Source organism: Chionomys nivalis, chromosome 4 (assembly GCF_950005125.1).
Source record: "Chionomys nivalis chromosome 4, mChiNiv1.1, whole genome shotgun sequence".
Taxonomy (NCBI): Eukaryota; Metazoa; Chordata; class Mammalia; order Rodentia; family Cricetidae; genus Chionomys; species Chionomys nivalis.
Window position 1 is genome coordinate 57,830,221 of NC_080089.1, and position 24,113 is coordinate 57,854,333.

General features: G+C 43.3%; 1 protein-coding gene across 3 annotated transcripts in view; it reads right to left on the reverse strand.

Annotated features, from left to right (window-relative positions):
• Nucleotides 1–23,748, reverse strand: part of Rec114 (REC114 meiotic recombination protein) — a 94,471-nt gene extending 70,723 nt beyond the window's left edge. For all 3 annotated transcript variants that reach the window (XM_057768750.1, XM_057768748.1, XM_057768749.1), the window contains exon 1: nt 23,593–23,748. In XM_057768750.1, coding sequence (XP_057624733.1) covers nt 23,593–23,748 — 156 coding nt within the window. The remainder of the gene's footprint in view (nt 1–23,592) is intronic.
• Between the last annotated feature and the right edge of the window lie 365 nt (nt 23,749–24,113).

Consider the following 24,113-nt stretch of genomic DNA (forward strand, 5'->3'; position numbering starts at 1 on the left):
GATACGATACAAATTAATTCACAAAATTAGTAATATTTCTATACACTAAAAACAAACTAAACATGAAATAAAGAAAACAATTCATTTAAATGGCTAGAAAAACAGAATGTTTGGGACTATGTTTGAACAAGGAAATGAAGGAGCTCCTCACTGAAAACTGGTGAACGAGACTAGAGATGCACAGATTAGTGCAAAGGCATTCCATGTTCATGGAGCATTAATGTTGTCTACCTAAACAACCTACAGATGCAATGAGGCCCACATCAAAATAATAAAAAGCAAAAAAACCCACTAACCTTTGGTATAAAGCTAGAGGCATTATACCACTATCCCTCATAGCCACAGTAACATCCACAGTGTGGTAGCACCAAAACAGACACACAGGCTGAGGGGAAGTACAAGAGCACAGAAAGAAGCCTGTAAACTTACAGTCAGCAGGTCTACCCACACCACCAACAGCCCTCTGTCTACAAAGGAGAGTCTTCTCAAGACAGTCAGTGCTCACTACCCAAATGTTAGAGATGCCCTTGCTGCCAGAAAAGACATATTAACAAGTCTAGTCAACTGTACCACTGGGAAAATAAAACTTCATTAAACAAAAGAGGGAATACAAATGGGTTAAATATGTAACCCACAACTATGAGAGAATTAAGAGAAAACACAAGAAATGTTCTATGGGACTGAGAAGATAGATAAGAGCATTTGCTGTGCAAGTATGAGAACATGGGTTCAAATCCCAGAACCAACATAAACACCAGGCATGTCTGGCCACACAACTATAACCTCAGTGCTGCAAGAGACAGAGCTTGCAGGCTGTCAGCCTAGTCCAGGTTCAGACACACTAACACTAAGTACACAGCCACACACGTACATACAATCTCTCTCTCTCTCTCTCTCTCTCTCTCTCTCTCTCTCTCTCTCTCTCTCTCTCTCTCTCCTCCCTCCCTCCTTCCCTCCCTCTCCACTTCCTCTCTTTCCTCTCCTTCTCCCTCTCTATCTCTCTATCTCCACTCCATCCCTCCCGTCTCCCCCCCATACATATACACACACGAACAAAGGGTTTTGGAATAAGAACCTAAAAGCACAGACAACAAAAGCAGACATAGGCAAATGTAAACATACAACTAAGAGCTGCTGCACAAAAAGAAACAATTAGCTTACAGAATAGAGGGAAATATCCACAAATGGCCCAGCTGATCAGGGGTCAGTTACACAGAGCACACCAGGAATTCAGACAATCAACAGCAGACACAAAACAATTCAGTATAAAAGTGGGCAGAAAGTCTGAAGAAACATTTCTCAAAATACACACATGGCAAACAGGTACATGAAATCCTTAACATCCTTCATTGTCAGGGAAATCCAGTCAGTACCCTAGTGAGTTATTAACAAATTCTAACAAGAATGGCTCTCATCTGACGACCCGGGAGCCTGCATGGGATTGACCTACGCCCTGGGCACTGTCACAGCTGTGTAGCCTGGTCTTCTTGTGGGACTCCTAACAGTGGAGGCGGGAACTGTCTCTGACTCTGTTGCCTGCTTTTGGGACCCTTTGCTCCTACCAGGTGCCTTGTCCAGCCTCAATAGAAGAGAGGGTTTCTAGTCTCACTGCAACTTAATATCAACTTCTGGGTGATACTGATGGGAAGCTTGCCCTTTTCTAAAGGGAAATGTAGGAGAGGAGGGAGGGAAACTTTGGTCAGGATGTAAAAACAAATATGAATACAAAGAAAAAAGAAAACTGGCTATCACCAAAAGAACAAAGCTGATAGAAACAAGCAGAAGGCAAACCTCAAAGAACTAAAATTAGAACTCTACTCATGATCCGGCAATCCCACGGCTGGGTACACACCCTAAAGGAAATGAAATCAGTTTCGACAAAGAGGTGGTGCATATGAACAAAATAAGAAACTAATGGGAAAATGAAGTATTCTGAACAACAAAAGCTGTGTGGTCAATAACTGAGATCGCAGAAAAGCATGGGGCAAATCCCACCATCTGTTCCTGATTTCAAAATCCAAAAACCCAAAAATCAAGTGGAACTTTGCAGACGACAGGGCATCTGTGTGAAACTGACAGCTAATATGGACACGTCATGGTGACAGTATCACCTGAGAAGTGAGATGAGCAACCACTCTTCATCAGCCAATGGTCTTGACGGGGAGTTGTAACTACTGTGAAAAGACAAGAAGCAAAAGCATGCAGACTGTAGAGGAATAAGTCACATTTAACCACAGACAGTGATGGGTTATGTGTAAAATCCAATGGACTGTCTAGAGTAAGTGAATTTTGAAAAGTTGCATTTATGAGATAACATATGAAAACAAAACATTTATATACACATATTCTATCCAGTTGCTGTGGTCTGGATGTACACTGTTTTCTATAGGCACGTTCATTTGAATATCTGATCTCCAGCTGCTGTTGCTGGAAGAAACAGGTCATCAGGAATAGGCCTTGAGTTTTAGTAGCCCAGACCCACTTCTCGTCTGTTCTCTGGTTCCTCACTGTGGACACTGTGTGCCCAGCCACTCGAGGCTCTCACCAGCATGCCCTCCTGGCCACAGCCCCTGAACGACAGCCAGAATGAGCCCTCCATCTCTTGAGTCGGTTCTGTTGGGCAGGTGGTCTCAGAAAGAAGGAAAGTAACTAATATGACAGTAAGAAACTGGAATTTGGTTTCAAAGGCACCCAACTTTATAATATCATCAAAATATAAACTACTGAGGGATAAATGACAAATCTGTGAAAGGATGCCACATTACAAGTGAGATAAACTTAAATCATAAATACATGGAGAGAGCTTTGCTCACGGACAGAAAGATTTAGTGTTATTAAAATGCTGGTAGGCAGGCTAATAGCTGAAGGTGTCCATGTCCTAATACCCAGAACCTGAGAGTGTTATCTTACACAGCAAAAGGGACTTCGCTAATGTGATTAAGCACCTTGAGATAGGGAGATTATCCTGGATTATCCGAGCGGGTAATCACGCGTGTCATTACGGGAAAGAGGGAACCAGCCAGAGAAAGGGAAATTGTGATTGCTGCTGTCGAGGCAGAGGCCAGGCAGGAGGCAGGCAAACATGGATCCTTCTGAGAGCTTCTACACAGAGTTTAGTCTTCTCTACGTTAAATTTAACTCCATAAAATATCGTCTTAGATCTCTGACGTGCAGAGCTATGAGTTACATGATGCTGTTTTAGGTCACTAAATCTATGGTAGTCTGTTACAGCCACAGTTGGAATCTGTAATAGGACAGATCTTCTCAGACTGATCTAGCCAATCCGAATCAAAGTTCCGAGTCTGCAAAGTGGTTCAGCGGGTAAAAGCACTTGCTGCACAGCCCAATGATGGGAGCTTGATCCCCAGAATGCAGGTAAAGGCAGATGGAGAGAAATGACTCCTCCCCGAAGTTGTCCTCTGACTTCTAGTCATGTGCTGTGGCGTCACATGACAATACTCTCACATATATGTACATACAAAACACAGTAGTAATTACAAAAATTTAAAAATTAATCCCTAATTGTGTAAACAGTCCACTAATTCACACAGACACTTAAGAGTTTAAAGTACTGGAAACATATATCAAGCATTTGAATTTAAATTTAAAAATTTTAAGCATTTATTTTATGTGCATACATGAGTGTGTATACATGCACAGATGTGCATGATCACATGGTGGTCAGAAGAGTGCTGATCTCTTGAAACTACAGTTACAGGTGGCTGAGAGCCGCGTGAGTGCTGAGAACCAAACCCTTGCAAGAGCAGCAGGCTCTCACCCACTAGGACGTCTCTCCGGCCCCATCTAAGCATTCAAATAAACCAGTTAACATTGACGAGGTCCCCACCACATACAGACCCTTATAAATTATTGGGAAAGAAAAAACCAGGAAAGCCCGTGACCTTAAGCTTCATTCATTCATCTGTGTGTTCAACCGATATTTGTCTAAATCTATTGGAGGCTAAGCATTGTTCAAGATGAGAAACATCACCGAACAAAACACCCTGCCCTCATGGAGCTATGTGGCGCAGACCTTACAGCAAGGGGACAAACAATGACAAAGGCGGAGTGTAACTCGAGATGCGCTAAAGGTAGGTAGGGGAGCGGTCCATCCCAGGTGTAGGTACAGGGAGGGCTTTGTCTATAGGGAACTGGCAAATACTCCAACTGAGCAATCCACCTGGTTTTATTAGTAATATGAATCGCCAATTCTTATCTACACCTGTGATAAATGCAGCCTTTGTTGGTCTGAGTCCTAAATGCTGTTGGCCTTTGAATGAGGGTTAAGGGAAGTCAGAGGCACCTTCTGCCTGCACGTCCTTTATCCTCTTTACTGATGTCCTATCCCTTTTAGGTGAGGAGTGTCCCTAGAGACCCCGTTCTAGCATCTACTGTACCCTGTGCTGTGATTATCAACAGCCTCCCTCACTTCCGCCTTCACAAGAGGGTTGCCATACTGTGATTGACACTCCCAGGGTCTTCACAACTGGCAACATGGCGATTTTACCTAACGAAGGGTAAAGCTGTTGGCCTGGCCTTGAAAACGAACTGTTTTCCATTCTTCTCTACATCTGGTAATCCTGCTAGCAGCTACGTAGACTACTCCTTAGCATGTATGGAACTGGCGATGGCCATGGTGTGGCGCACGTTTACTGTCATGAACCAGAGCTCCATCAGGGCCTGTCTCACCTGCTGCCTCCATACCTTCCTTCCCCCTCAGCACACCAAACGCCAGTCTCTCCATCTCCTATGCTGTCAAGGTGCAGCCTGGTGCACAGAAACATCTCCCTTGGTGTTCTTTCAATTGGTGAATCCATATCCACTTCTCCCATGGAACCATCTTAGCATTCCCCGCGGCCTCGTCTCACACAGGCGCAGCTGCTGTCAGACCACTGCTTCTCGCTCTGCATACAGAACTAAGCTTGATGTGGCCCTGTCAAGAGCAGCTCAAGGGGCCCAGACGAGGTGACGTGGCTGTGCTGGGAGACAGCTACCCTCTCTGAGTCCTGCTCTTGGCCGCTGACTAAACTCTGCCTGTGATGTCTAAGTCCTTCAAACTTAACTTCTGGCAGCCTGTGTTGACCAGAAGCTTTCTTGCCCATGCTATAAACAGTTGGATAACATACATTCTGTAAGTCACACATAGCCGTATGTGGGACAACCCGAGAAATCACTTTTTACTGAGAAAATCGTATTTCTCGTATGAAGAATGTGTGGGAACTGACATATCCCACACATGCCCTTGTGATAGGCAGTTTCCTGACAGATAGACTGCTCACACAGATGACCAGCATCGCATGGGTCTACTGTGGACGCTGGCGCTATCCGAGCTCACAGCACAGTAGCAGGAGGGAGCTGTGGAATCACAGCCGTCTCCAGGACACAACGCATCTCATTTCACGCTGCATCTTCAGACTTCTCTCCACTGAAGGCAGTGTCGTGTAAGCTGTTTACGTCTTAAGTTTTTTACTTTTAAAAAAGTTACATATAAGCCGGGCGGTGGTGGCGCACGCCTTTAATCCCAGCACTTGGGAGGCAGAGGTAGGTGGATCTCTGTGAGTTCGAGACCAGCCTGGTCTAGAGAGCTAGTTCCAGGACAGGCTCCAAAGCTACAGAGAAACCCTGTCTCGAAAAACCAAAAAAAAAAAAAAAAAAAGTTACATATATATGTGTGTGTATAGTGATATTTTATTTGTGTTTTAATAAATAAAGCTTGCCTGAAGATCAGAGTGCAGAGCTAAGTCAGTCACTAGAGGCCAGGGAGTGGTGGCACACACCTTTAATCCCAGAACTCAAGACCACCCTTGGCTGCGAGATTGAATCTAAAAAGAGGAACAGAACTCAAAGATGTTTCCTGTGCTCAGAAGTTGGAAGTCACCTGCCTTTAATCCCAGCGTTAGGGAGGTGGAGACAGAGGTGGTATGTCTGGGCAGAGAGAGGTACATAAGCCAGGAGGAGACAAGAGCTCACTGCAGTCTGAGGTCTGGTGGAGAGCACTGCAGTCTGCAGTCATGTTGAGGACAGGGTCTCCCTTTGTCTGAGCCTTGGGAGGGGTTAAGAACTCTCTAGAGGCTTGGCTGCTTTGCTCTTCTGATCTTCAGCTTGAAGTCCAATATCTGTCTCTGGGTTTTTATTTTCTATGCTACACATACTTTTTACTTAAGTGTTTCTGTCATATTTGTGTGCATGCCCACAGATGCCAGGATAGGGTGTCAGATCTCCTGGAGCTGTAATTACAGGCTGATGAGGATGTTCAGAACTGAATTCATGTCTTCTGCAGGAATACTAAGTGCTGTTAACCACTGAGTCACACAACTAGCCCCCAAATTTGTAACTTTTTATTTCAGAGTTTATATGTTTTATAGTGATAAATGATGAAATAATCTATTATCTATAAAATTTTATGTATATATAATATGCCAAACTTTTCTATATATTTTTCCCTAGCCCACATTTCTTCCAAAATTTTGCAAATCTCTCCCAAAGACTCTCCAGTCTATGGTCCCCGCGACTCCCATCTACACATGAAAGGTAGCCTCACAACGAACACAGACAGCACAGGGATTGTCAAATCCTCTTTTTAGGGGACCTTCTGGTATTTATAGCTGTGTCTAAAAATTCTAAACACTGGGCTGGGCCGTGGTGGCTCACGCTTTAATCCCAGCACTAGGGAGGCGGAGGCAGAGGCAGAGGCAGGTGGATCTCTGTGAGTTCGAGACCAGCCTGGTCTACAAGAGCTAGTTCCAGGACAGGCTCCAAAGCTACAGAGAAACCCTGTCTCAAAAAAAAAAAATTCAAAACACTGGAATGAAATATAAATAGTAAGATATAACAACTTTTGTTAAATGCAATTTTCAAGTCAACATTTTACTAAATTTGAACATTATCTTTAACACTGAAATAAATTTATCTCATTCTGTAGACCATTCTGGTCTCAAACCCATATCAATCTTCCCTCTCAGCCTTCCAAGTGTTGAGATTACAAGTTTGAGCCACCATGCCCAGGGAAATATATTCTTTAAAAACCACTAACTATTGGGCCATCAAGATAGCTTGGGGGTAAAGGAAAGTGCCAAAAAAGTCTGACCCCTAGACTTCAGGTAAAAAGTGGATGGAGAGAACAGACTCCAAAATTGTCCTCTGACCTCTACACATACATCATGGCTGTGCATTCATGCACATACAGACAAACAAATTTTTAAAAGTTGCCAAATGTTTTAAAAGTAAATAAAGAAAAAGTGTGGCTTTATGTGTAGTTGCCTAAATCATAGCTTTCAGAGATATATAGTTTTACTAAATAGTAATTCTATTCATTAGCAAACAAATAATTATGTAAACTATATGAGCCCGTAGCCAGGGATCACAGTCAAACAGCTGACAACAGTAACGCATACTGTCTGCATGGCTGTGAGCGCTTTCACTACCCTATCTTCTTAATGTGCACGGTAATAACAAAACTAAACATTTCCAGCTGGCATAAGAAATGAATATCTAATTAATTTCATATTTATTCCTGAAAATGACTTCATCCCTTGGGGAAAGAAAGTGTCAAAAATTATCCTATCTGGGTATCAAATATTCTGGGTATAATATTGAACACAGCAAATGATTGTCTAGTTTGTAAGATAATGCTAAGAGCTAGGAAAGAAACAGAGCAAATGAAATGAGAAGACAAGAAAGGACATGAGTGTCAGGATGAACAGAAGCGGAGAGGTAGCTCAAGTTGGAGTGCCAGGAACCATGTCAGGAGGCTCACGATCACCTATAACTCTATCTCTAGGGTGCCCAAATGCCTCTGGGAGCACCTGTACTCATATGTACACACACACACACACACACACACCCCACAAAGCATGACTAGGAAGAGGAGAGTGGGAGCCTTGTTGAGAAGCACGAGAGAGCTATGCAGGTATCAGGAGAGGAGGCCACGCTGGTCTCAAACCCACAGCAGCCCTACTACCTCGGCCTCTCAAGTGCTAGGATTACAGGTGTGAGCCTGTCATTTTCAGAGATCTGCTACAATCCCTCATTTAAAACTCTATATAATACGTTCAACAGTTTTAAAATGTCTAATTTAAGAAGTTCTACAGGGTTCATGGGGGAAAATGGGGGATTCTAACCTGCGGATTCCTTTTCCCAGTGCAATCCAAACACCAATCACCTTCCTGGAACACAATTAAGATCAGCAGGCGGGTGTTTCTAAAGAGTGGGCTAAGGTCTCCAGGGCCAGATAAAGGAGCAGGCAAAATGCCTTCCTCTCTAGAAGGGGAACTGTGAGACTCTGAGCATGTAATCCTGGGGAAAGACAAAATCGCAGTGCCTGGTAAGCCTTGCCCTATAGAAGGACAGTGTGCTCTCAAGTTCTCTCCATCTCCCAGGCTCCAACAAGTACTCCCTACTCCTCTGCAGGAGGATGAAACCCATCATTTCTGTACAATTAATATATGGGGGAGGGGAGAAACCCCAAATATGGACAATCTAGAGGAACAAAACAGTTCCAGGAGGCCAACAGCCTGAACAAAAGTAATGATTACTAATAACATTAAGTAAAGTCTTGGAGTTAAACTATGCTTTATGAAAAGAAACATTCAATAGGTAATTCAAGAATTGCCTGGAGCCGGGCGGTGGTGGCGCATGCCTTTAATCCCAGCACTAGGGAGGCAGAGGCAGGCGGATCTCTGGGAGTTCAAGGCCAGCCTGGTCTACAAGAGCTAGTTCCAGGACAGGCTCCAAAGCTACAGAGAAACCCTGTCTCGAAAAACCAAAAAAAAAAAAAAAAAAAAGAATTGCCTGGACAGTGAGGTCAAATTAATGGTCAAGAAAGAAATACTTAGAACTGCAGTGGAAAACATAAAGAGGAAGAAATTATGAGACACGGGGACCAAGATTCAGAGTCAGAAAAAGAAATGTTGGTGACAGAGCGGGAAACAGACCAAGGGAAGATGCTGATCTAACGAGAAAAAAGATAATCAAGAATTGGACACAGCCCAGTGAAATTCCTCAATTCCAGGCATAGAGAAAGCAGTTAGACACAAGGACAATTTAGCGTTTAAGAATTCTAGGGAACCCATTTTTTTTTTAAGTGACAAACTGAGAGGAAGAATCAAGCACCGACTTTACTTTTGCTACGTAGGACAACCATGGGGCCACTGAAGACAAATATGAGCGGGATGGGGCAGATGACCGTCCAGAAAACAAAATCAGAACAATAATTACTCTGTCAAAATTTTACAAATTCTAATTTATATATGTAGACATCATATACCAAGAGCAACGACATAAAGAGAAAATTAGACATAACGTCCTCCTAGCAGAGGAAAACCAAACCACTCTAGCCGGTCTCAGTGAAATCACCTTGAGTTTGATCAACCTCTAGATCCTTCCTAGTACTAACTCACAGAAAGGACGTGCAAGCGGTCAGAGGAAGCTGCTCCAGAGCTGCCCTGTTGCCCAAGATTTTATTCAGGGTCTTTTAGCTTCCGCAGTGAATTTTATTTTATTAATTTATTTTTTTAATTTTACTGAAGAATGACTTCAGTATTTTAGGGTGATCACACTGACTGTAGATCACCTTTAACAATATAGCATTTTTACTATATTAATTCCGCTACTCCATTGTTTGTCTTTTAAATTCTTTTTACGGTGTTTTATCTTTTTTATTAAAGAAGTTTTTCACCTTCATAGCTAGGTTTAGAAACTTTACCATTTTTTTTTGAGGCAACAATGAATGAGATTGTGTTCTTGAATTCTTTCTTAGCAAATCTGCTGTGAATTTTGTGTCCTGCTACTTTGCAATATTTGCTTACCAGTTCTAAAATTCTTCTGGTAGTCTTTAAGTTTTTCTTAGGATGGGATCATATCATTGGCCACCATACTATTTTTTTCTACCTGAGTTTATATTTAAAATTATTTAGAGTAAAAACCACCACATGAGTGACAGAGAGGTGCTACACAAACGTAAGGACCTGAGTTTGGTGCCGAGGGAAGGCCCAGGTCCAGCGGCACACCTGTAACTCTAGCCCTGGTGGGGAAGGGGGTGGAACGCTGGACTCCTGAAGCTCACAGGCTAGCCAAACCCACAAATTACAGGCTAGTAAGAGACTGTCCCCAAAAATAAAGGCAGAGAGTGTTGAGTTAAGATAGTGGACATCAACCTCTGGCCTCATGACCATGCACACATGTCCACACCTACAACACTAACAAGAACATAATATTACCCCCCACACACACACCACTTGGCATTATGTTTTCATGTTCTTTGATAACTAAGGGAACCAAGGCTAAGGAAGGTATTCACCTTACTATAAAGATCAAGGACACAATGTTTAAGATTTTAACATAGTGCCCACATTTTACAGAGAAATTCCAATGTCACAGCACTTAACATAATCTAGGTATGGTATAGGCTGCCTATTTCTGACTCTTTAGAAATACCTTTAATGACTGATAATTTAGCATTTTACTGGAATGTTCAAGTTAACATAATATGGAAAGTTCAAAGAAAATTCTACCTCTAGTGATCAAATCATAACAAAAATAATCCCCATTTATTGTAAGGTGTTGAAAGAACAAGGATTACGTTACCATCAATATAAAACCATATGCTGAGAATTGAGGCTGCCCATCACAAGCTTATGTATATGACATAATCAGAGAGAAGCTTAAACACTGACTAATACAGACTCTTTTCATGATTTAATGCATATTAAATTATGCAATCTTCACAAGAGAAATATAAAATAAAGTAGAAGTCAAAAGAAGTACACAAAAATATCAAAAAATTTCAAATGTACTTATTCTAAATTATAGCTAGTTGAAGGATGAAATAAATTAATCTTCAGATTAGTGGCAAATTAAATTATGTACCTAATTGAGGGTTCTGTTTTCAGCCTTTAAGACCTCTCAGAAAGTGTCACAGCTCTCTATGTTGTCCAACTGCTGATTTACACATTATAAAATACAAACCCTGTGCAGATGTGCTACGCAGGAGTGCCAACTGTTGGCAGCTGGAGAGTCTCTGAAGTCCTTTCTACATTTTAGAGTGTATTAGGTTAAAGAGCATGGTCTTGTCACATACTCACTATAAATGGTACAACTTGCCTTTTTATTTTACAGAAATACAGTTTTAACAATAATAAGACCAGTAACCCAAAACCTTCTCCATGAACCCCTAAAAGTAATGATAAACATAGGTTTTTTTTCATTTTTGAGATTACAAAATAAAATAAGTGTACCATGGCATGAGACATAATTCTCCATCTTTTGCCACATACTTCTAAGAATAAGATTACTGGTCATGAAATTATACAGGCCTCTAAACCTGGTTTTTGGAGTTAGAATATCTCCACTCAAGAGGCTGGAAAATCAGGAATTCAAGGTTCTCTCTGGCTGTTGTAGGCCTGAGGCTAATCTGAGCCATCTGAGACTCTAACAATAACAAAAAGAAAAAAATCTTAAAAGTTTCTCAGGCTGAGCTGCAGCAAAGCTCAGATGGCAAAGCCATTGCTGTGTAAGCATGAAGACTGGAGTTAGATCTCCAGAACACACACTCAAGTTAAGTATACACACATTGCACCTGTAATCCCAGAGTACAGAAGAGGGAGACAGAGAATCACCAGAGCAAGCTAGCTAGTCAGGCAAGCAGAGTTGACAAGCTTCATATTCAGCTAGGGACCCTGCCCCGGGACATGAGGTAGCGAGTCTTCCTGGATCCTGCATGGGAATGTACATGCATGCAGGAACACACACCACAAAACATAAGAAAATCTGCAGAGACTAATAAATCCTACAAACACCAACAAAAGCAGGTATGGGGCTGCAAGCCTGTAATCACAACACTTGGAAAGCTGAGGCAGGAGGATCACGAGGTCTTCTATTATATGATGAGACTCTGCCTTGAGAGAGAGAGAGAGAGAGAGAGAGAGAGAGAGAGAGAGAGATCAATAGATAGATCAGCACCACCAAACACCAATTAGACTGGAAAGTGGTCCTTCCACAACACGCTTAGGTTTGGTAATTCTCATAATTTCCTTTCGAATTTTCTACCAATTCACAAAGCCAGGGAAGCACCTAACAGTTCCAATATGCAAAGTACATTTTTACATGAAAATTAAATATTTTATATTTTTGGTTGTGATCCTAGCCTTTAATGGCTGAGCCATCCCTCCAGGCTGGGAATTAAAGATTTTAAAGTAAGCTTGGGAGCAGGGCTGTCACTGGGAACTGAGGCGACCCTGAGTACTACATAACCAGGCCTCTGGGCTCGGCTGGCCAGCCTCCTCAGCGCTGCAGCCTTAGCTGTCCCTAACAGAGCTTTACAGTGTGTGGTGGGTAGGAAAAAAACAAACAAAACCAACCAACCAACCAAAACTGAAGAGTTTGGGTACTTGTGGGCCTCCCTCTAAACTGTAACTTCTAAGACTCCTTAAACCACCAAGCTAAAAACACTCTCTCCACTGTATCTGTTCAGATAAGTTCCCCCTTAAAGAATGTTATGCAAACACGTCATGGCCTCCATGGAAACTATGTCTGCTGTACAAAATTAAGCTTTTGTTTTTGAAGAAAGAGAACGAAGTCTGACCCCAAGGTAGAAATATGTATTTATAAACTAGATGTTTTGGAACAAGTAATGATTTTGTCATAAGAAAAAAATGTTGGAACATCATTTACAAGGTCCTTTCTCAAAGTCTGAGGTACGCTACAATGTGTGCAGCCTATGACCCATTTAGACACCACCACAAGTGTGGAACACATCTGTGCCAGCTACAGTGTGTGCAGCCTATGACCCATTTAGACACCACCACAAGTGTGGAATACGTCTGTGCCAGCCAGGATGTGCCCGAGCACACTACAGACACTGACACGCCTCCAAAACACCAAAGGCACGCTTCTGCTCACCGCCCACCCGTGTTTTCTATCTCTCTCCCCCACTGCCTGCCACACTACAGCGTGGGCAAGTGTGCCGAAGGAAGAGCAATCAGGCACCGGTTTGTTAAGCTTCTGCCCAAGACGTGTCAACTGTGCTCACATTTCACCGCCCCAAACTAGTCACATCCCGGGCACACGCACCGTAACAGGGGCCAAGTGAAATTATAGAGTATTTGGATAGTACTGACAACTACCACTTCATAAAAGTCGTTACTGGAGTCAGGTGGACCTCGAATCAAGTCTCAGGCTTACCACTTACAAGCATAATTACTTTTTCCATCTGTAAAATAGAAATAGGACTCACTACCGTGCAAACTTTTGCTCAGCTTGTTAACTGGGTCACGGTCCCATAACTGAACATGGAGGTAGTGAAAAAAAAATCTACCAACAGCAGAATGTTTCTGAATACCAAGAGCTGAGAAATGGTCCTAAGTCGACCGCACAGTGACTCTGGAGTTTTGGCAGCACTCACACATGCTGCGTGATGGGACTTCATTGCGGCCTTATTACTGAACACACAACATGGACACCGTGCCCTCCACGTGTACTTACGCCACACATGGATGGATACTGCTTGAAACACCCGGGCTAGAATTTGAGACCGCTGTGTGTGATGAACTGCAGTGTTAACTGTGCATACAAAGCCTTCTGCTTTTACAGAAATGTGGTTAGCAGTGGGAAACTGCTACCTTTAGTGCTTTCCCCGTCAGTCAGCACACCCCTGGTTTATATTACATTAGAATGCTTGCCTGCTGTTGCCTGGGAGGCAGAGGCAGGTGTATCTCTAACAGTCCAAGCCCTGCCTGGTCTACATGGCAAGTTCCAGAGGACCCAGGACTGCACAGAGAGACTGTGGGGTGGTTTGGGTGAGAATGGCCCCCACAGGCTCATATTTGAATGCTTGGTTTCCGATTGGTAGAGTGTTTAGGAAGGGTTAGGAGGTGTGGCCCTGTTAGAGGGGGATGTGTCACGGACACCAGACACAGTGTTATTATCTTTCTGCCTCTGTCTTGTGGATCAGATGTATGCTCTCAGCTACTACTGTTCCAGGGCTTTGCTTGCCTACCTGCCACCATGGCTTCCTGCCATGACGGTCATGTGCTAACCCTCTGAAACTGTAAGCCAGCCCCCAATTAAACGCTTTCTTTTATGAGTTGCCTTGGTCATGCTGTCTCATCGTGGCAATAAAACAGAAACTAAGACAGAGTCTGTCTCAAAAATAAAAGATAAAATAATAATAATAATAATAATAACAATAATAATGAAAGCTGTTTGAGAGGCTAGAGAGACGGCTCTTGAAGAGTACCTCAAAGTTTGGCTCCCAGCACCAATGTTGGGGAGTTTACAATTGTCTGCAACACAATCCCCAAGGAGAGCCAAAGCCCCTGACCTCTGACCTCCATGGGCACCTGCACTTACCCCCACACACACTCACATTCACACACACAATACATATACTTCAGTTAATTTTAAAAATTAATTGCTGTTTGAAGGCTGGAGAGGTGGCTCCGCAGTTAAGATTACTGACTATTCTTACCGAGGAGCTGAGTTCGATTTTCAGTACCCACATGGCATCTCATAGCCATCTGTAGCTCCAGTTCCAAAGGAGCTGATGCCCTTTTGGCCTCCGTGGGCACACTATTCATGCGTTGTGCATGCATAGATGTAGGCACACACACGTATATAAAATAAATCTTTAAAAATTGATGTTTGAGTTGCTGGCTTGGGTTCCATAAAAGTTGCCATAAGGAAATGAATTTTGGATTGGGACTAAAACAGAATTTCTGACAAGTTTTGAAATGGCTTTAAACATATTTCTGCCATCTTGTGCTACTTATTGATATAAAGTAACCTTCTCATTACCAACAATTATAAAACCAAAACATCAACTCTAAAACACACCGATGGTGCGCTACATGCTACAATTAAAAAAAAATTTGCTAACATTTAATTCTATGAATAAAATTAAACAGGCACACCAAAAGAGTTGTTTTTAAATAAATAATTTATGATTTATCATCAGTAAATGTTTGATTTCTATTATCTAGTTTATATACTTATGCACCCAAAATTGCATAAAATTACTTGGTCACGGAGGGCTGGAAGTAGAAAAACTTAAGGAGCCCTGCGTATAGAATTTTCAAAGACTACAGGACATTGTGAGGTTAGATGCTCGGCAGAACGCTTGGCTTTGATTCATCCATTCAATAAACTTTATGGGACATCAGCCAGGCACCATGCCCGGAGTGAGCACACAGTATTTACACACTAAGTAACAGTTAATTTTGTTACCTCACGAATCCATTTTCTGTTGGCATGATGAAATCCCCGAGACTGGGTACACTATAAACAGGCTCCTTTAGCTCGTGGTTTTGGAGGCTCAGAGTCCAAGACTAAGGGGCTGCATAAGCCTGGACTCTGGTGAGGCTCCCCTGGTCATAGTATAACACAGTTCAGAAGCAGAAAGGAAGCATGACCGAGTACAGAAGGCACCGGAAGCACAGGGCCATGCTGTGAGACCAGCATTAATCCTTTCTGAGTATGGTGTTAATTACCACGCATGGCCTGATGACCATGCACTAGACCTCCATCACTAGACCAGGTTTCCAGCACACCGATCTTTGAGGGACACACGTGCAACAGTACTGTCATTACAAATGCCTTCTGAGTTCCAACCGCAGACACAGAAATATGCCGTCAGAGTCAGAGGCGTGTTAGTTAACTGCCAATTAACCTTAGATATTCGTTTTCCTTTTATATGGTGAGAAGACACATGGCCTTGTAGCATACAGCAGTAATCTGTGTGGGTTTAAGCTCTGTCTCCCATGTTGTAAGGTGAAGCAACATACGGTGTTTACATAGAACTCCTTAGGAGACCATACTCTGTCCACGTCATCCCCTCCTTCAAGCTTCTAGAACACTGGTTCTTTCTTAGACTCATCCAATGTCTTGGTTTCTTTTCCCAGTGCTGTAATAAAACACCCCGAGACAAAAGCAAAAGAAGGAAGGAGGGTTTACTGTGGCCCATGGGTCCGACACAGCAGAGAAGTCATGGAGCATGAGCTTGGGGTAGCTGGTCACGCTGCAGCCACAGTCAGGATGTTGAAAGCCGTGAATGTAACCCAGGATCCAAGTTCATGAGACAGTGCCGCCCACATTCAAAGTACGCCCTCTCACTCCAGTCAACTGAAGGAAGAAAATCTTTCACGGGCATACCCAGAGGCTAGCCTAATCTAGATAACTCCGACAAATGTGCCCGGAGGCTTGTCTCCAGGATGTCTAGAGCCGGTCAAACCGACAACATTAACCATCACAATAGTCATGGATGGCAGAGGAACAAAACAAAGACTCTCGGTTCCTGGCACTGGAGTTACTCCAGCTGTGGACTTAAGATGAAAGATGTTTGTCTTTCAGGGTCTGGGTTACCTCACTGAGGATGATTTTTTTTCTAGTTCCATCCATTTGCTAGCCAATTTCTTTTCTTTTTTTCTTTTTCCCTCCCCCCCCCCCTCTTTTGAGCCCTGACTACTCTGAAACTCACTCTGTAGACCAGAACTCACAGAGGTTCGCTGCCTCCCAAGTGCTGGGATTAAAGGTGTGCATCACCAGCGTCAGGCCTGTACCCCATTATTTAATTGGTTGTTTTTAATTGGGTCTAGTTTCTTGAGTTCTTTATATAGTTTGGATATTATCCCCTTGTCAAGATGTGGAGTTAGTGAAAATCTTTTCCCATTCTATAGGCTGCTGTTTTTGATCTATTGATATGTCCTTTGCCTTACAGAAGCTTTTCAGTTTCAGGAGGTCCCATTTATTAATTGTTGAACCGACTATCTTCTGTTAACCAAGCAAAGCCTTCAATGAAGGAACTAGGACACCAACCTAACCACAAAACCTTCAACCTACAATTTAGCCTACCTGCAAGATGTGCTTGGGAAATGGTGACACAGAACTTCTGGGAGTGACCAACCAATGACTGGTCCAACTTGGAACCCATGCCACCAAAGGGAGCCATGCACAACCTTACCTGGAGGGCCAGGAACCAGAGACTAGGTAGCCCAGATACCTAAGATAGAACCAAACACGACTGGGAAAAAAGTCAATAAAATGATTCCTAACGATAGTCTGCTACACTTAGTGACTGGAGCTTAGTGTCATCATCAGAGCGGCTTCATCCAGCAACCAACGGGAGAAGATGCAGAGACTCTCAGTCAAACATTAGGTGGAGCTTGGGGAATCCGATGGAAGAAGGGTGAGAGAGGATTGTAGGAGCCAGAGGGTTCAAGAACGCCACTAGATGTGGCCCAAAGAATCAACTAAGCAGGACGCATAGGGGCCACAGACTGACGTGACAATCAGGGAGTCTGTATGGGACTGACGTAGGTCCTCTGCATATATGTTACAGTTGTGTAGCTTGGTGTTCTTTGTGGGACTCCTAACTGTGAGAGTGGGGATTGTCTCTGATGCTTTTGTCTGCTCTTGGGACCCTTTCCCTCCTACCGGGAAAGGGTTGCCTCGTCCAGCCTTGATGCGAGGGTTTGTGCCTAGTCTTATTGTAACTTGTTACTCTGTGTTCGGTTGTTATTACTGGGAGACATGTTCTTTTCTGAAGGGAAGGGGAGGAGGCGTGGATCTGAGGGAAAGGGGATGTGGGGAAGAGGGACTGACTGGAGAGGAGGGAGGAGAAACTGTGGTCAGGACGTAATATATGAGAGAAAATAAATAAATAAAATTTTAAAAATGGATGCTTCTCAAGAGAACAGTAACTCTTGACAGTATTGTACATCTTCAGGAGAAGATATATCAACACAGAAAGGAGCAGCCTGTGGCAGAATGAGGAAGAGCAGGGTTTTAGAACCTATCTTTTCACTTCCCTTGCTAACCTTTGGTAAGCATTTAACTAGCCAGGTTTTGGCTTCTTGTCTAAACCATCTACGACCCAAAGACTTATGAGCAGTCCGTGTGATGCACATGGAAAGAAGTGCATGCAAAGCCTCTGTCTGCCTTGAGGAACGTGGCTCCAGTGGTCCACTCTCCCTATTCTAACTCAACACTGGAATACCTAACAGTCACAGCTACAGTATGGCGTGTCTCAGTCTAAAATTAGCCACAGGACTGCATACATAACACTGGTCCCATACAACAGTAATGTTTACTGACATGGTACTTTATAGTTAAAGATGTTAGTTTAACAACAAAATTATCTAATGATGCTCTCCTAAGAATTTAACTATATCGTTAAGGTCAAGTGATATTTTAAGGCTGTGAGGTCAGGTGTGGTGGAACACCCCTGTAATCCCAGCACTGGAGGAACTGAAGCAGGAACACATGGTAAGACCTGTCTCAAGCAAACAACAAAAAGATGGACTGAATCCCAGTGACAGTTCCATAGCATCTCCAGGGAAACCATCAGTGGTGGGGTCATGACCTATGGAGGAGAAAGACAAAGGGGAAGCAACCCAAAAGGCCCACTGTGGACTTCCTTTTCAGGCTAGCATGAAGTAACAGGGGTCAAATTTACTCTCCTGCCTAAAACGATAAAAATACAGAGTAAACTAGAGGGAGTGTCCATTTTCAAGTTATTGGGTACAGGAAATGAAGGATAGGATTTCTGAGAAGTTACAAGAAATGAAGTGAGCTCTCCTACCAAGGCCCTCAAAGAGCTGTAAAATATAAGCAGGAAGAAGTCAGAAAAAGGCAAATTGTAAAGGGTGATACAGACGTCAGTAATGTCTCTCACTGCTTGGAGAATTTCCATAGTGAAGTGCAAGAAAAAACAAACACCAACCCAGGCAGAACCTGGGGACGCCTCCCTGAGTTTAGAGATGGAGCTGTATGGCCAAGGAGACCAGAGAGGCAGGAATACATGGGAGAGACCAGAGAGGCAGGAATACATGGGAGAGAATACCAGCGCACAGCTAGAGTGGACACAGTCCACAGCGCAGCTCTGCTGAGCACACACGGCTGGGGAAAAGCCACCTCTAAGTATTTAAGGAAGCACTGCCTAGAACCATACAGAGACACTGAGCATTGCCTACTGTTCAGCAGCGAGAGCAAAAGACGCTTCATTTATGGGCCAATGGGTAGCATTCCCTCAAGAATTTTCCTTCGGGAGTCGGTGAGGGTTAGTCCTAAACCAAGTGCTCTGCTGACCTTCACATGGTTTAAAAACAGACTTGAAAGATTGCACTGTTTCCAAGTAACTTATCCCGTGGGGCGGGTGGAGGGGGGAGGATGTTGCTGGAGTATTTATAGGAACACGAAATTTTCCTGGACGTAACAACTTAAAATTCACAACAATAAGGACCTACTTAAAAAAAAAAATCACATACAAAGAAACACTGCTATTTTGCTATTACTTTAAAGCAATTTTCTCGAAATTTTACTGACTCTTAAGTTGTCCTTAACAAAATCATCTTAATCGTGTTCACCTTACACGCTACTTTGAAAACCCCTAAGAAAAACATTTCTAAGGCGAGCAACACCGTAATTAAAAGCACAAGCTTTACAGCCAAAAAAACTAGAGTCTGAATTACTCTCAACTTCTTCCTAAATGCTTAGAAAAGCCACAGAACATCCTTCGGTTTCAGCTGATTCATCTGAAAACAACATTGGCTTCTTGGGACTGTAGTAAGAGACAGGCACAGGGGCTCACGCCTTTGATCCCAGCACTTGGGAGGCAGAGACAGGCAGATCTCTTGTGGGTTCAAGGCAGTCTGGTCTACATAAGTTCCAGCCCAGCCACACGTTCAGACAAACATCACTAAGGGTTTACCATGTGGCAGGGAGCACAGCAAGCGGCACTAGAGACGTGACCGAGAAGGGGCCTCGAAACACACTCTACATTGAACTCACATTAAAAGTTCATCTCAAGTACAAACTTCGTATTCCATCTCTTAGTTTCTAAGTAGGGCAATTATTTTAAGGTTCTCCTACAAAAATGAAAGATCACCTATTTTTTTTTCTTTGAAAAAATAACCTAAGAAGTTGTCAGGTTCAACCCATTAAGGCATATGTCTGGGAAATACTTAGAATCTGAAAAACATGGTAAAGCTTCAATTGAACAGCAATCTGCAATCAACATCACCTTCCAAAGTTCTCAAATTAACAGAGCAAATTATAAAAATGGACCAATCTGTGATGGTAATTTTCTGTCAGAAAGGCTGGGACAAAAATCAAGATCAAGTTTGTATTTCATTTGCTCTTCCCCCTTAGATGATGACATGTGGCTTAAATATTAACTCCATTAATAAAATATTTGCATATCCATTTGGAATCTAACTTAGTCATACCTTTATAAGTTCAGTTTATTAATTGCACTACAAAGCTGCTCACTTCACTCAAGGTCTTGCAAGTCCCTACCTCTCAAAGCAACAGCAGTGCCCGGGAGCTCACTATGACGACAGGTCTCATTCTCCACACACTCTATTCTGATGGAGTCACAATTTGCATCTTAATAAAATCCCTCCAGGACGAATATGAACACTGATGCCTGAGTAGCAAAGCTATAAACTGTGGTGGGTTTGGGGGTTTTATTTTGTTTTGTTCACTGTTACAAAAAAGGTGATTTGCTGCCAAATTGTGTGCCCTGCAGTAACAAGCCAGAGAAGTAATGGAGTCAGCACGGCGGACTTCCTCCGTATCCCACAAACTTGACGTCTCCTACCTTGACCTTACCTCTTAGTTTTGCACTATTGCTCTCTCTCCAAGGTGGACAGTTTTGTCAGCACGTGGCTACTGTGATGAGCATCCTCTTTGAAGCCAAATAACTACACACATGGGATCAAGAGAACAGAGTTGCTCCATAAAATTAAAAAAAAAAAATCAAAATGGGTTTATCCACAGTTGAATTTGAAACATTCCATTTGAAAAAAATCTTCCAGAATGATTTTATTATAGTAAATTTCTGTGTATCACCTAATACATAGTTTTATTGTAAGTACCACATGTTTTAAAAAGAAATTCACATGGGACTTGGAGAGTACAGTATTATTATTATACAATAGTCACAGTGCCTATAAAATAGAACAACTCTTGTTCCTCTTTCATTTAAAAGAAAGATATGACAGACCTAAGTTGAAACTGATCACAGTGGGCAGGATGGCTGGGCACAGAGTCAAAGCAAGGTACAAAGGTCCAGTTTTCAAAATCCCTGCACACGCCGACTTCATCTCTTGTCACTATGGCCACGGTGTTATGTCAAACATTTGAGAACAGCTGAAAAGTGCTGTTTCTTATAAGCAATTATGAAGAGCTTTGCAAAGAGAAGGTAAAAATTGTAACAACTGTTGACACCTTAAAATGGTCAAAATGACCGTCCTCTGGGTTGCAGTATAAGAGTTACCTGGCTGAATCTGAGCCAATGCACCCAACACGGAGAAAAGGATTGAAAGGGATTAAAGAGTTGCTAGGAGAAATTATCGAGGAGCCTACAGAAGCAGTCCTGGAAGTTAAATATGTCCTCCAGCATCCCTGGCCTTTCATAAGATCCAATTATAGATCCGTCACACTTGCATTGAACTCCTCCTCGCTCCATTCTGCATTTTTGGCCTACATCTTCTTTTAGGATACAGAGTTCCACAAGAGCACAACAAGGTGTTTAATGATTTTTTTTTCTTTTTTTTTTTCTTTCAAGACAGGGTTTCTCTGTAGCTTTGGAGCCTGTCCTGGAACTCCCTTTATAGACCAGGCTGGCCTCGAACTCACAGAGATCCACCTGCCTCTGCCTCCCGAGTGCTGGGATTAAAGGCGTGCGCCACCAACGCCCGGCTTTAATGATTTTTTTTAAATGGGCCTAAATATATTGATTTCCAGTTTTAGAGTGCCGTTTACTCTAATATTTCAGCAAGTCATGAATAATTCACAATGCCCTATTTCTATTCATATCCCCAGCCAAAGCTCTCAAAACTGTGCACTTGGCTCTATTTATTCACCTATCAGTCGCTTTTCAATCCAGTTCTGGCTGGCTTCCGCTCCCTTCGCTCACTCAAACGCCTCTTTGGCCATGAACAACCCTTCAGGTGGCTAAAGACAATGGACGTCCTCTCGTTTTACCTGACGGCATCACTTCGCAAACTTAACAAGCGTTCTCTCCCTCTTGAGAGAACGCTCCTCGTTCTCCTAGGCACTTAGCAACTCTCCAGCCCTGGTCTCTCTGCGAGGTTCTGACACTTCTATCTGACCGGCAGCTGTTGCACTACCATGGGAACAGATGCTGGAATTTCTTCGAACCTCGGGACTGTATCACCTCCATGATGCTAACTCGCACCGTCATACCCAGCCCAGATCCGTCTTCTGAGTCCAGAACTGAGTACAGCTGGCACCCATCGTGCCCACGGCACTCAACATGTGCAAACGTGAAGTCTTAGATCCTCTTGCTTCCCCTCCAGTGTATCCCATTCCCCTCTTGTTGCTTCTGCCAGAAATCAAACCCCTTTACCCTCGCTGCTCACATTCAAACAGTCGCCAAGCCCTTTCATTTCTATCCAAAGTATATGTCCTGCTTCCCCATCTCTGCTCTCAGCCCCCTCTTCCTGCAGGCCTGAGGTGGCTTTAGCTCTTGTCTTCCTGAATTCATCGATATTGTCCTCTAAAATTCCATCTACAAAGACAGAGTGATTTGTCAAAGGAGAAAATGATTGAACCCCTCCCTGTGGCTTCCCCGTGGGTTCTAATAGTCACGAGACACCTACCCTCCTCTCCAGACACGGATACCACTATCATTCCCTTGGTTCCCTAGGCGCCAACCTTTCGGCTTCTCTCTACATGTTAGAGCTGCTAAGATCTAAGGTTTTCTCAGGTGTGGCACCTTTCCCATGTTATACCTTCCACCTGGAATATATATGTCTCTTTACTTTTAACTAAGGTCGATCCAAAAACAAACACCTCAGAATATGTGCACATGCCTTATGAAGTAAGACTATTTTTATTCCTGTTTTGTCTCTACTATACTTATTTCAACATGACACCATGATATTATTTCTGTATATATATTTTTCTGTAGTACATAAATGAGATTCAGAGAAGCCAAGTAATCTTAATCGAGAACATGGAGACTCACACCAAAGCTGGACTTCAGGGGCTAGCAGTGTAGCTCAGTGGTAAGGCACATGCTCAGCACCAAAATGCAAACAGCTAGACTCTAACTTTAGTCTTGTGGAGATGCTTGACTACCAAAGAGCATGATGATTGAGCCATGGATGGCGTAGTTAACCTGCCACAGTTTACTTCGTTATCTGGGTAAGTAGTACTATGTTCTCAGAAAACCAGGTCCTATGAGTCAAGACACACAGCTTAGGGATGGGGCACTTAGATTACCAAGCACTGTAAAAATGCAAACAAAACCATGCATGAGAGAAGGGACCATTTAGGCCTTGCTCCATGCTAAGTCTCTAGCAAACTGAACAGTGTCTAGTGTACAACCCATGTCCAATCAGTATTTGCTGACTATGTGAATGTTTATCTCACCTTTGCGCAATTAGTTTGAGAATGAAATCAACCACAACTACGCCTCCACTCAGGAACAAGTTTGCTAGGTTAGCAATCACTCCCTCCGGTCCTCATAGGAGTGTGAGGGTGGGGCACTGGCCCTAGCTGACTGCTGGCCAGGGTCCTCCCTCCTTCCCTAGGGCTCTAACAGAGGAAGTCCTTTCCACCCTCAGGCCTCACCTTCCATGAGGGCGAGGATGCTGCAGCACCTTCCGAGCTAGGCCCAGGTGACTCTCGTGTGTCCAAGAGCATGAAGCGGCCATAGCGCTTCAGAGGCCACTGAGAGACTTCTCCTGAGAGGCCAAGGCCCGAGCCAACATTTCCCGCCTCAGCCATGCCTGCCCAGGGTCCTGGAAAGCCCGCCTCCACGTGACGCCTCATGACTATCGGCTGGCCAATCAGGAAGCGCTGTGGCTCAAGACCCACCCGAAAGAGGAGGATGCCTTTACCGGAAGTGTGGTCTTCACTGTTTTTTTTTGTTGTTGTTGTTTGTTTGTTTTGGTTTTTGTTTTGACGTTGGGTACCAAGAGAGATTGCCTGGAAGTGAGGCTGTTATACCTACAATTTGGGAGATTTCAGCGCCAGCACGGGAGACTTCACCTCCTTCAAGGCAGCCCACCTCATCATTCATAAGCCCCGACTGAGCCTTGAGAATTTCCCAAACTGGCAGACTTCCTGACCACTAAACCCTGGGATGAGGC